Here is a 13,760-nt window from a genome sequence, read left to right on the forward strand (position 1 = left end):
ATGCGTCCGTGTAAGGACGTACTTCCGTTGCGCTGAAAGGGTCCGCCCTCTCCTAAGTGATTGGTCCAGTGCTCCGGCTCCAATAGGAATAGAGCTGGAAGGCGACCAGCTGCCAGGGACCGGCCGCGCGCGCACGTCGGAGTGACGTTGCGGGCAGCGGCCAATAGCTGAACGGCCAGTCGCCAAAGCCATACGTGTTGGCTGCAGTTGCCTAGCAACGGGACGCTGGCCACTACGGCGAATCAAGCCGCCCCCGCCCATGTAAACAGAGGGGCAGGGTAAGCGTGACAAGCCGCAGCAGGACCAAATCTGGCGCCGAGCAACAAGTGACCAAGCCAGCGGTCGCAACCAGTAAAAATCGGGCGGCCACTTATGCTGGTCATTGAGAGTGGGAGTGATTCTCGCACTCTTAGGCTCATTAGCCTATCTATATAATGCAGCATTGGGGCGGTGAGTGAGCATGGAGCAAAAACTGAAGGGAGATGGGTGGAGATAAGGCTGGGGTGTACCAAAGGTGTGGATAGAAGGACAAGAGGAGTGAAGAGGGGGTGACAGTGAAGTGAAAGGGAAAAGAAGAAAAAAAGAGAGGGAAAGAAAAAAAAGTGTGCATGGTACACTAAAAAGATGACCCGAGGGAGAGGTGGGATGTCATAATCCCAGACAGACATGATGTAGATAGGAGAGAGGACAAATTGCATCATGGGATCATAACATTGAAATTTCGACATTTTCAGTTATTTGTTATATAACATTATTAAAAACTCATACGTGAATCAACTGTAAAAAAGCCATATAAAAAAGAGAATAAATGGCTTAACAGTTACATGAAATTAAAAAATCGTTAGATAGAAAAAAATGCCATGATGTAAATGCCTGGGCAACAAAGAGTGGCCATAGGGGCCCATATATATAGGTAAAAGGGAAGAAGATCCTCAAGATCCAAGAACCTAAGGATCCAAGAAGCATGCAAGGTCCACATAGTCATTTAGACCGAGCACACCCATCGCATCAGTGCGCAAGATCCAGTGTGCTTCTTGCCTAAGCAGTAATTTCTTTCTGTCACCACCTCTACGAGGGGTATTGCAGACATCAATGCATGCAAACGACAAAAGATTTGGATTGTTTTGATGGGCAGCCGACATGTGTTCGACTATCCTTGGGCAACCTTTGCCCTTCGGTAATGCATGTATTTAGGTGAGTTGGTTGGTTGTTTAGTTGGTTGGCGTGTGTGTACGTACTTGTCAGGCAAATAACTTGTTGTGAGGTTGGTCATGTTGTGCGGTTGGTCATGTTGTGCGGTTGGTCATGTTGTGCGGTTGGTCATGTTGTGCGGTTGGTCATGTTGTGTGGTTGGTCATGTTGTGTGGTTGGTCATGTTGTGCGGTTGGTCATGTTGTGTGGTTGGTCATGTTGTGTGGTTGGTCATGTTGTGAGGTTGGTCATGTTGTGAGGTTGGTCATGTTGTGTGGTTGGTCAGGTTGGTCATGTTGTGAGGCTGGCCATGTTGTGTGGTTGGTCATGTTGTGAGGTTGGTCATGTTGTGAGGTTGGTCATGTTGTGTGGTTGGTCATGTTGTGTGGTTGGTCGTGTTGTGTGGTTGGTCATGTTGTGTGTGGTTGGTCATGTTGTGTGGTTGGTCATGTTGTGAGGTTGGTCATGTTGTGAGGTTGGTCATGTTGTGAGGTTGGTCATGTTGTGTGGTTGGTCATGTTGTGAGGTTGGTCATGTTGTGTGGTTGGTCATGTTGTGTGGTTGGTCATGTTGTGAGGTCGGTCATGTTGTGAGGTTGGTCATGTTGTGTGGTTGGTCATGTTGTGTGGTTGGTCATGTTGTGAGGTTGGTCATGTTGTGAGGTTGGTCATGTTGTGAGGTTGGTCATGTTGTGAGGTTGGTCATGTTGTGTGGTTGGTCATGTTGTGTGGTTGGTCATGTTGTGTGGTTGGTCATGTTGTGTGGTTGGTCATGTTGTGTGGTTGGTCATGTTGTGTGGTTGGTTGTGCATTAAGTCGGATGTGTGTATGAGCCTTTACCTTCCTCTGATACTTCAGATCAGGTGTTTTGTCGCAAAACTTGTTATGGGTGTGAAGATCCTGATGACCGCACTTGTTTGGTGACCCTTGTATGATGGACACCCATGTTGTGTGAGTCCACAATGGGGAGGCAAGGGAAGGGGTGTGCACATTAAGAGGGCCACATCAAGGTTTTGCTGGGAGCCCCATGATTTCTAGTTACGCCCCCTGCTGCCTCCACTCTACAGCACACTCCAATTATGAACCTCTTTTAGTGGGACGTTTGTTTTATATGCACATTGATAAATAGGTGCTTAGATTTCTTAAAGAGAAACTGTAACCAAGAATTGAACTTCATCCCAATCAGTAGCTGATACCCCCTTTCCCATGAGAAATCTTTTCCTTTTCACAAATGGATCATCAGGGGGCTCTGTACGGCTGATATTGTGGTGAAACCCCTCCCACAATGTGATGTCATGACCATGGTTCTGACATCACACTGTGGGAGCCTTGTTGCATTGTGGGAAATAACAGCTGTGTACAGCTGTTTTCTACTGCCAAAAAAGCAAGCAGCATCTCCTTCCACTGACATCACCTGCCAACAGTAAAAATGTCACCATGTGATAAATGTCACAATGTAAATCAGGGAGAGGAAAGATTTTACTATGGGCAAACACTGACTAATTCATTTACACATAATTATTGTAAAAACTAAGCACTTTTTTATTACATTATTTTCACTGGAGTTCCTCTTTAAGGTCTGGTTTGCACAGATGCTTGCATGAAGTTTACTGTCAGCTGCTTCACTCATCAGGTGCTGCCAATTCAAATGGGCAGCTCCGGTACCGACGTCAACTGCCGTTTACTATCATTTGCGCCAACGCAGCATTTGCATCCTTACTTTTCCCGTCCCTGCAGGTAACAGGCTGCCTCCAGGGTCATTTAGCGCTGCACTCCCATGTCCAAGGTATAGAGAAAACCTTGATGCTGCAACCACAATTTTTGTTCAGCACCAGGGAGTCAACCAGTCCACACTCGTATTCACCAAGGGTGTAACAACAGTCCAGAATAGAAAAAGACTGGGTATCGACCTGGATTTTAGGCCGATTGGCCAATTGTATTATGCAGAAACCACAGTGCAAAAGCACAAAGTTTCGACCTAGTGGTCTTTATCAAACACTTGATAAAGACCACTAGGTCGAAACGTTGTGCATTTGCGCTGTGGTTTCTGCATAATAAAATTGGCCAATCGGCCTAAAATCCAGGTCGAGACCCAGTCTTTTTCTATTCTGCACTCCCATGTCCACCTGCGGGGGTCGAAGAACAATGAAATCCGCCAAATGCATTTCTGCAAGACGCCAACCCAAACGCCAGTCGGAAACGGCCCTAAATGGCAGTTTTGGAAATTCTTCGCTAAAGATTGAAATGTAAAAAACCCAAACAAGCTAATTATAATAAAATGACAGGGCACAAAGGCCTCAATTCACTAAGATCATGCTGGAGATAATAAGGCAAGTAAGAGAGTTATCTTATCTCTTCATTCCTTAAAGGGATACTGTAGGGGGGTTAGGGGAAAATGAGTTGAACTTACCTGGGGCTTCTAATGGTCCCCCACAGACATCCTGTGTTGGCGCAGCCACTCACCGATGCTCCGGCCCCGCCTCCAGTTCACTTCTAGAATTTCTGACTTTAAAGTCAGAAAACCACTGCGCCTGCGTTGCCGTGTCCTCGATCCCGCTGATGTCATCAAGAGCGCACAGCGCAGGCCCAGTATGGTCTGTGTCTGCGCAGTACACTCCTGGTGACATCAGCGGGAGCGAGGACACGGCAACACAGGCGCAGTGGTTTTCTGACTTTAAAGTCAGAAATTCCAGAAGTGAACTGGAGGCGGGGCCGGAGCATTGGGGAGTGGCTGCGCCAACACAGGATGTCTGCGGGGGACCATTAGAAGCCCCGGGTAAGTTCAGCTCATTTTCCCCCGACCCCCCTACAGTATCCCTTTAAGTTACCTCCTCTGTAGTTAATTTACCTCCTCTGTAGTTAATTTACCTCCTCTGTAGTTATTTTCACATGCAGTTAATTAACAGCCTGTCTTTAACTCTGGAGTTATTTTAAGGATTGGAGAGTTAACTTAAAGAGAGAAGAGTTAACTTTAGGTTTGCCTGAGGTAAAATGTTTCCTGAATACTACATGCCTTATCACCATGGTAACAACTCTAGAAGAGTTATTAAAGACAGGAGATAATCTTAGTGAATTGAGGCCAATGTCTTTCACAGCACAGATATTTATTTGCTACAAATATATAAGGAATGTGCGGTTGCCCCGGCACGCAGGGGCCTTGCGCGGAGCGGCAGCGCGGCACTGCTTAGTCGATGGCGGCCTTTATGGCTTTTCAATGTAGAAAGAGTCTGTTTCTACTCCACAATAAGGCACTTATCTTTGTATGTAACAAGACATTCAAAATGCACACGTTGGAAGAGCGGCGCACTTGATGTGGGCGTCGTGTCTTTGTAGCGCGGGAGGGGCGAGGGGGGGCCACGCTGTTTACACATAATGATTTGAGAAGCGAGGTGTGAGCTGTGCTCTGAGCAGATGGAGTGCGATATTAACATCTTATAATCATTCAGTGTTGTAACTAAATAAGGACCTGCAAACAAGCTCATTATCAAATTAAATTCATAGGCAGAATAATGCGTTTAAAAGGGCCGCTCGGCGCGGGAACGGCTCTACGGTGAGCTATTGTGGGTTATTACGCCGCGGAGAGCCATGAAATGTCGCGGGTTACACGCGAGGCAGGGGCGGCCGCGGATCACTGTAAACAACCAAACACACCGTGCAGAAGAGACTCCGGATAACAGGATGCTAGGCGGTTTTTTTATTGTGTGCGTGGCAAATAAAATTAAAAAAAAAAGACTGAACTCTTGCACAGGACAGAAGGAGAACAGAGAAATGCACCTTGTATGTATTTAGAGAGTTTAGCCTAATTCCCCCTCATCTGTGACTAATAACCACTGCAATTGAATCTATCAGCTGTTTAAAAAATAAAGCTGTTCAAGCAACATTGACAACACATTTCGTGGGTGCTTGCCCGCTTCCTCAGGTCAGTGAAAAAATAGGTGACTTAAAGAGACCCTGTAACAAAAAAAATTGCAGTAGAGCAAATACGATCAGGCTCAGCTATTTCCGCATTAGCCCAAATAAAGAGCCGCTACTGCGCAAGATCGCGGTAGGTAAACATTTACCTCACCGCTGTTACGGGGGATGAAGCACTGGATTGCCCGGACACCGGCCAATGCCAACTATGGTGTTAGGAACGCCCCTTTCCCCAGCTGTCATTGGCCAGCTGTACCTCTCCTCGTCTACCTCCTGGCACGCCCCTCACCTCCCTGCTCTGTGCTTTGTGTTGAGACACACAGAGGCAGAGCTGCAGCATTGTGACCCAAGGAGTCACAGCCGTGTTTCTTTTAACATTTTGTCGACTTAGGAGCGGCAATAATTGACGCTACCTGACCCAGCTAGTCCCTGGCCCAGGCAGCATGTTTTGTTTTTTAAATAAAAAATGCCCACTTCGGGTTTCCTTTAACCACTTTATCCACGTCCTCTGTGACTTCATCTAAGCCACAGTCAGTAGATATACGTCTTGTAGCAGAAGCAGTGCTGTGCAGGATTGGGCTTGCTCCTGTGCACATTTCTGGCACTATCTGATGCAGCACTAATTGGTGAACGGGAATATATGTTTCCTGAGCTAATGAGATTGATTTTTACTATTAAAAATACTTTTTTCTCAGTTCATAGTGAAAAATACACTCTGTAGCATTATTTCAGAATCAAATATCTTCACCATAAATTGTGACTGGAACATAATCTAAGTTTTGTGATAAGCGGTAAGAATGGCCAAACAATATTTGTGTTTTTTATCTGCAGTAGCACTTTTTATTTTTAAACTAGAATTGGTAAAACTGAGAAATAAATGTTTTTCCTATTTTTTTCCTTGTTTTCCCATTAAAATTCATAGAAAACAAAAATGTTCAAGGGAAAAAATGGCATACAATGAAAGCCCAGTTTGTCTTGAAAATCACAACATATATTTCATTTCGGTGTCATAAGTAGGGATAAAGTTATTTCTGATTAAATAGGGACATAGCGAAACTGTCAAAACTGCTCTGGTCCATAAGTGGGAAACAAGGTCTGGATGCGAAGTGGTTAAATGAGAGTAAAAGTAAAACTTACCATCGATGATCATGTAGATGAAGAAAATGGGGAATTCGCACTCGATTCCGTCAAAGAGCTGGAAAACAGAAACAAGACAAATAAGCACACAGAGCGAGTTTGTCACCCGCCAGTTTGGCTCGCGCTGAATAGTCATAAATTTCCCGCGGGCGGACAGAACCGGGGCGCTGTGCTCAATGCTCTGGCAAATAGGCTATTTTAATTCTACCATTAAAAAGATAATATTTTGTCAAGTAATGACTCCTGGCTCGGCATTGTTACGGGGAGTCATTTAGTTTGCTGTGTACACTCGTAGCGAGCTGTGAAATTAAAACCGCAAAATGATGAAGTGTCATTCCGCCGCTACTAAACGCCAAGCTAACTTCTAATTGCACGCTAAAGTCAGCAAACTCCGACCGGCGGGAGAAGGGAAGAGGCGCAATTATCGTGTGGAGCTGGAAGGACCCCGCAGATGGGATGGACTAATTATCAGCTGACGCAATCACTTACTCCCATTACAGAATCGGGCAAGCGGATCGCAAAAAAAGTAAGCATTGCAAATCTGACAGAACAGACAGGTTTTGAGCCACTCCACCTCCTCATGGAGGATTCTCAGGGTTTTATTTGTTTTCAACAGCATTTCCTGAACAGCCAGCCTCCCTAATCACTTGCACACTATTTTGTCAGACTTTGCATCCGTTCAGGAAATGCTGTTGAAAACAAAGAGAATCCTCCATGAGGAGATAGACTGGCCCAAAACATGTCGGTTCTGACAGATTTTAACTGCCTACTTTTTTCGCAATAGTGGCCTTTTAAAATGGACCTGCACTCTTGCACAGCACAGAACGAAAACAGAGAAATGCACGCTGTATGTATGTAGAGAGTTTAACCTGTCTAATCCCCCCTCATCTGTGTCTAATCACTAGGTGTAATTTGATCCCTCAACTCTGTCACCTGACTGCCATGGCAGATAAGCTCATTTGAAAGCACAGGATGTTAACAGTATGTCTGCTTCCATGAAAGCAGGAAGTAGTCACACTGCAGATTTATTGTAGAATGTGTATCAGCTGTAACAAAGAAATGTTTTTCTTTAAATGTTATTTTGCTGTTGTGTATCTTTTAGAGAAGAGGGGAAGTTCTGAGTTCAGGCCGGCTTTAAAGCATATCTGCAGTCACAGGACTTAACCACTTTCCTGGCTAAAATTCAACAGCCTATTATTACATGTAATTGTGTTAGTTGGATCCAGCAATTGTAGTCTGAAAAGTACAGTAGACATCTCCTTTGCAACGCTCCCTGATACCAAATTCCAGCTGGCACGGCTGCAGGAAGATCAGGTCAGAGAGTCTCTCTTCTCCCTCTCTAGATGTACTTTTTGTTTACATATGCTCCATGAGAAGAGGGAGGAGCCTGAGCCGCCTTCAACTCCCCTCATCCACCAATAAACAGCCAGAGAAAAAAAGCCACCCTTGAGATGGGGGAAGCCATCAACAACACCCCCAAACATGCAGATATGAAGGAGTTCTGGAAACAGGCACACAGGCCATTAACATTTGGTGGTCAGTAAAATGCATTGCTATACTGGTCTGTTAACCTTGTATGTTATAATGGCCGGGGAATTGGGGTATCAGATCTATTCATTAAGGGCTGGTGCACACCAAAACCCGCTAGCAGATCCGCAAAATGCTAGCAGATTTTTAAACGCTTTTTTTTATTTTTATGAGGCGTTTTGCTAGCGTTTTGCGGATTGCTGCTGCGGTTTTCAGTATAGTAGATTTCATATATTGTTACAGTAAAGCTGTTACTGAACAGCTTCTGTAACAAAAACGCCTGCAAAACCGCTCTGAACAGGCGTTTTTCAGAGCGGTTTGCGTTTTTCCTATACTTAACATTGAGGCAGAAACGCACCCGCAATCCAAAAAATGCCTCACCCAGGCATTTTTCGTTTCTGCAAAACGCCTGCCGCTCTGGTGTGCACCACCCCATTGAGATACATTGACCAAGCAGATCCGCAGCCGCAAGCGGATCTGAAAACGCCCAAAAAGCCGCTCGGTGTGCACCAGCCCTAATAGGTTACTATCAGCATAGCAGGTTTATGTTATAGATTCCTTATGTTCCCCAACCCTGTCCTCAGGCTCACCAACAGTGCATGTTTTGTGGAAATCCACCGAGGTAGATAATCAGCTCTGCTGAGACACTAATTACCTCATCTGTGCATGTTTGTGGTTTCCTGCAAAACATGCACTGGTGGTGGGCCTTGAGGACAGGGTTGGGGAACTCTGCCTTAAAGACTAACAGACCTGAGGTGGTAAATTAAAGTCACCAGTATTTTAAAACAGAGCTGAAATGAATAATTCCAATATATTTAATTACTAACCAGAGCTTCAGGCCACTGTAAACCAGTGTTAGCGATGCGATGCGTCGTTTCCTCCGCACCGCCAGATAAAGGCCTCCGGGGAATACCGAGTTACTATTCAGTATTCCCCTTCTGGCATTGGGCCAAGTAGGAAATGACACGCGCTTGCCATCACTTCCTGGTCTGGGTGCATTGAAGCGTATTATAAAAATATGCTTTGGCGCATGCGCTTGTGGCAGTACATTTTTAAAAATCCCCGTGTTGCCATAGACTAACATGACTTCCGGGCCAGCTCAGATCGCCGCAGAAGACGCGCAGTAACGGAGTTCTGGACCTGCGTCAGGGACGCGGTGAAAACGTCACTTCCGTCGCATTGCGCCGTACCGTGGTAGTACGAAAGTCTCCTCTGACTTTCAGTGCCCGGCGGGGTGGGGTGCGGTAAAAATACCGCACCAGTGTGAAAGCGACCTTAATATAAAACATTTTAAGTAAACTATTATTTGAAAGCCCTTCTTCATGCTTGTGTTTATAATTCCTATCTGCTCTGTGCTGGGGAAGCAACTACCTCTATACTGCCAACAAGGAGGTACTGGATTCAACCAGCCAGGTATGCTCTATATATTTACAGGAGAACACACACTTGTGCAATGCACAAAACGTTTTACGTTGCTTATTAATCAAAATGTACAACTTTAAAAAGTGGGAGGCGGAGCTAGGAATTTAAAGTGGACCCAAACTCTTGAACAGAACACAATAAAAAGTCTTCATTCCGCATACAAGTTGCTTAGAAAGTCATGGCTGCTGTGTTGTTGTTTATTTAGCCAGATCAAACTGACTGATCATTAGCTATGAACACTATTCCAGGATCCCTGCCAGATCTCTCCTACACAAACACTGAGGCTTAACCCTTTCAGTGCCCCCTGGAAAGTCAATCCTAGGTGAAGTTTCAGTATTTTTTTTAGTATTTCCAAAAAATTGTAATGGACAATTTTTTTCCAAAAAGGTTATCATTCTTTTAGATTTCTTTTAGAGAAGAGAGGAAGTTCTGAGTTTAGTTCAACTTTAAAGTGTACCAGGAGCTGTAAAATTAAAAAGATTTTATACATACCTGGGGCTTCCTCCAGCCCCATCTGCTCGGATCGCTCCCACGCCGCCGTCCTCCGCTGCCTGCAGCTTCGGTACCGGGTCCTGTTACTTCCGCCAGTCGGAGCCAGTCTGACGTAAGAGAAGCGCGCCGTTTGTGTATCTCTCCAGCAGCCGCTGGAGAGATGCGTAGAGAGGGCACTTCTCCTGCGTAGCTGGTCGCGACTGACGGAAGTGCGAGGTCCCGGTTCCCAAAGCTGTGGACAGCGGACGACGGTGGCGTGGGAGCGATCCGAGCAGATGGGGCTGGAGGAAGCCCCAGGTATGTATAAAATCTTTATAGTTTTTCAGATCTGAGTCCCATATTTTTTACTTTTTGAGCACCCTGCTCAGCAGCCTAATGCGATTTCTGGGAGTTTCAGCACTACAATGGTCTATTTTCATAGGTTTTGACTTTGAGGTTATTTAAGGACTCTTTTCTACAGACCTCACCTAGCGGCAGGTTAGTGGCTCGTGAGATTCGCTATCATCCTTTACCATGTGTCAGCTGACCTGCGATTACCTCCGTGGTAAACAGAGATCTGCTGACACCTGATGACAGCTGTCAGCTTCTGTACATGTGTGCTGGGAGCGCTGAGCTGAACGTCCACATGAGTCAGATTTAATGGCACCCGTTTTAGAATACGTTATTTTCTACAGCGGACAAGAGAATGCGCGCTGCTCATAGATGTATAGCGAGAGTAAAGACAACCTAGCAAAGCAGATCACGCTGTATACAGAAATCATATTCAGAGGTCTGTCCACTGAGGTCCCTGCTCCCCTAATCTTTTCCATCTGTAAAGGGGCCCATACACTGGTCGATTTCAGCCTTTGATCGATCAAAATCGATCTACCGATCGATCGTTTTGCGGCAGATTTTGATCGATTTGATCTGACAGGATGGAAGATCTAGCTCGATCTGGCCCATAGAGTTGCATTGGATCTAGTGGTCTAATGCATTTAGATAGATTTTCAATTACATTCTGAAATCTATCGGAAATCTGTTCCTAGTGTGTGGCAAAAGTCAGATTTCTGTCAGATTTGACCTGACAAGCATCTGACAGAAATCTATCTGATGGTCGAATCTGCTGCAAATCTATAAGTGTATGGCCACACGCCCAGGAAATTGAATAAAGTAAAACCCTCATTATCTGTCACCAACAGGGACCGGCTTAAGCCAGATAAGTGTAGTTTCTGGTTGCTAGAGAACCTGGGGGACATTTGAGTTATCAGTGTCTGAGACAAAATATTGTTATGTTTCTAGAAATCCGTGCAGAACTGTCTCAGACACATTAAGGAGTCACTAGATCAGGCATGGGAAAACTTGGCCCTCCAGCTGTTAAGGAACTACAAGTCCCACAATGCATTGCAGGAGTCTGACAGCCACAGTCATGACTCATAAAGGTAAATGCATTGTGGGACTTGTAGTTCCTTAACAGCTGGAGGGCCAAGTTTGCCCATGCCTGCACTAGATAGTGCAGATTCCTTCTAAAACTGTTCTTAAATAGGAGGGGTTAGGAAGGTCTCTCAGACTGTGCAGTGTGCGAGTGGAATTGCTGTTGCTGAGGTAACCATACATCTGCTTCACTGCATCAATGCTCAGCACTGGAAGGGTTAAGCACAAAACAGCTTTACAGGATTCAGCAAGGGGAGGAGCACTTCACAAATTACGTCTAGCCTGCACTGCTGCTCTATCTGTAGAACTGCTATTAAGCACATCTTAATCTGCAGCAGTTTAGGTATGGATTTGCACTTTTCTTAACTCTATTGCAGTTCTAGAAATTTACGCTAAACTGCCGCTATTAAGTAGGATTAAAGAATTTTCTTATTATCGTGCAGAACAGTCCGCCTGCTGGTTAGAAGAAAAACTGTCAATAATGCTTTGATAAATCTGGCCCCCGGTGTTAAAAATAGATCTAGCTAAAAACAGTACTATACCCCACACTGTATACTTAACATAAACATAAACGCTGTATTAACATAAACTCTGTTTTAATTTGTATTAATGTTGAAATACAGTATTTAAAAACAAAGAACAGATTTAACGTAATGTAACAGACTTATCACTGTATAAAGAAGTGTAAAAGTAGATATATGCATCCTGCAAGGCCCGGATTTCTGGAGAGAGAGGGTTTTACTGCAAATTAATTCAGATTTTAATACTTTGTGATCGTGAAGTGAAAATAAACTGATGAGATAACAATTGCATCTATCCTCCTACTCCTAAAATGAATTTGAGATATCCCATGGTTTTATATTATGTTCATAAAGATACACAGTAGATTAAATGTTTTGTTTTCTCTGCTCAATGGCAGTCTATTAAAGACACCTGAAATTAGAGGTATATGGAGGCTGCCATATACTGGAGCCAGGGTCTATGGCTAAAAGTATTAGAGGCAGAGGATCAGCAGGACAGCCAGGCAACTGGTATTGCTTGAAAGGAGATAAATATGGCTATATGCCGCTATATGCCTCCATATACCTCTCTCTTCAGTTGTCCTGACTTAAAGGACATCCGAGGTGAAAACAAACTGCTAAGATAAACAGTTGTACCTATCCTCCTTCTTCTAAAAATGCATTTTTAGATATCCTGCAGTTTTATTTTATTTTTAAATCTAGTCTTTACATTTTTACTGTTTCATTGTCTCTGCTCAATGGCACATGCATTGAAGTATGCCAGAGCTCAAATCTATGAACTATTGTCCCCTTTTATCTCTTTCCTGCTCTCAGAAGCTATTCACTGACAGGAAAGTGTTTTATAGCTTTAATTCCTTATCCGTGAGGGTTATGCTGTAGTCTGACCCAGTCCCAACCCAGACAGAAACTCGCATACCTTAAGTTTAACTCTTTCAGGCAAAGAAAGAAAAAAAGGAACACAGCATAGTCATTTGTGTGTTTGGCACTGTACATACACATGTCCATCTCCTCATGTCACATGTCACCTTGGTTGTCCTTTAACCACTTGAGGACCCACCCTTTACCCCCCCTTAACGACCAGCGCTGTTGTTGCTGATCTGTGCTGGGTGGGCTCTCCAGCCCCCAGCACAGATCAGCGTGCAGGCAGAGAGATCAGATCGCCCCCCTTTTTTCCCCACTAGGGGGATGATGTGCTGGGGGGGTCTGATCGCTCCTGCCTGCGGGTGTTGCGGGGGGGGGGCACCTCAAAGCCCCCCTCCGCGGCGAAATCCTCCCCCTCCCTCTCCTACCTGGCCCCCCCTGGAGATCCGGGCTGCACAGGACGCTATCCGTCCTGTGCAGCCAGTGACGGGACGTCCCCTGTCACATGGCGGCGATCCCCGGCCGCTGATTGGCCGGGGATCGCCGATCTGCCTTACGGCGCTGCTGCGCAGCAGCGCCGTACAAATGTAAACAAAGCGGATTATTTCCGTTTGTGTTTACATTTAGCCTGCGAGCCGCCATCAGCGGCCCGCAGGCTATTCACGGAGCTCCCCGCCGTGAATTGACAGGAAGCAGCCGCTCGCACGAGCGGCTGCTTCCTGATTAATCAGCCTGCAGCTGGCGACGCAATACTGCGTCGCTGGTCCTGCAGCTGCCACTTTGCCGACGCGCGTTATGAGTGCGCGGTCGGCAAGTGGTTAAGTGTCCCAGAGAAAAAATACACAAACTTTTTTTTTAATCTATCCCCTGTACTAGCAGAAAATATTCTCTGCAGGAAAAAGTTTTAGGGCTGTCACTTGCATGCCAGAAGGTTAACGGTTTCAGGCAAGAAAAGAAAAAACAAAACAAAGAAACAGCCTAGTTATTTGGTGTGTTTGGCACTGTACAGACATGTTTATCTCATCATGTCACCTCGGGTAAGCACTCTTAAAAAAATAAATAATTGACCAGAAAAATCTGATTAATTTTTTTGCTTGATTGAATACAGTAGTTTGTTAAAATCGAAGCTGTATAAAGTTGAAAAACAAATGATTCAAAAAAAAATAAAATACATTTTTGTGGTTTTCTATTTGATTTTTATGAAAAAATAATAATAAAAATTGTTTGTTTTTCTATTTGATTTTCCCACATAGTCTATAGGATATTTATCTGAAAAAATAGATACTGT

General features: G+C 44.9%; 1 protein-coding gene across 3 annotated transcripts in view; it reads right to left on the reverse strand.

Annotated features, from left to right (window-relative positions):
* Positions 1-13,760, reverse strand: part of PHKB (phosphorylase kinase regulatory subunit beta) — a 421,697-nt gene that overhangs the window by 152,414 nt on the left and 255,523 nt on the right. For all 3 annotated transcript variants that reach the window (XM_068260886.1, XM_068260887.1, XM_068260888.1), the window contains one exon: positions 6,240-6,297. In XM_068260886.1, the coding sequence (XP_068116987.1) occupies positions 6,240-6,297 (58 nt within the window). The remainder of the gene's footprint in view (positions 1-6,239; positions 6,298-13,760) is intronic.

The sequence above is a fragment of the Hyperolius riggenbachi genome, chromosome 11 (genome assembly GCF_040937935.1).
Source record: "Hyperolius riggenbachi isolate aHypRig1 chromosome 11, aHypRig1.pri, whole genome shotgun sequence".
NCBI classification, from domain to species: Eukaryota; Metazoa; Chordata; class Amphibia; order Anura; family Hyperoliidae; genus Hyperolius; species Hyperolius riggenbachi.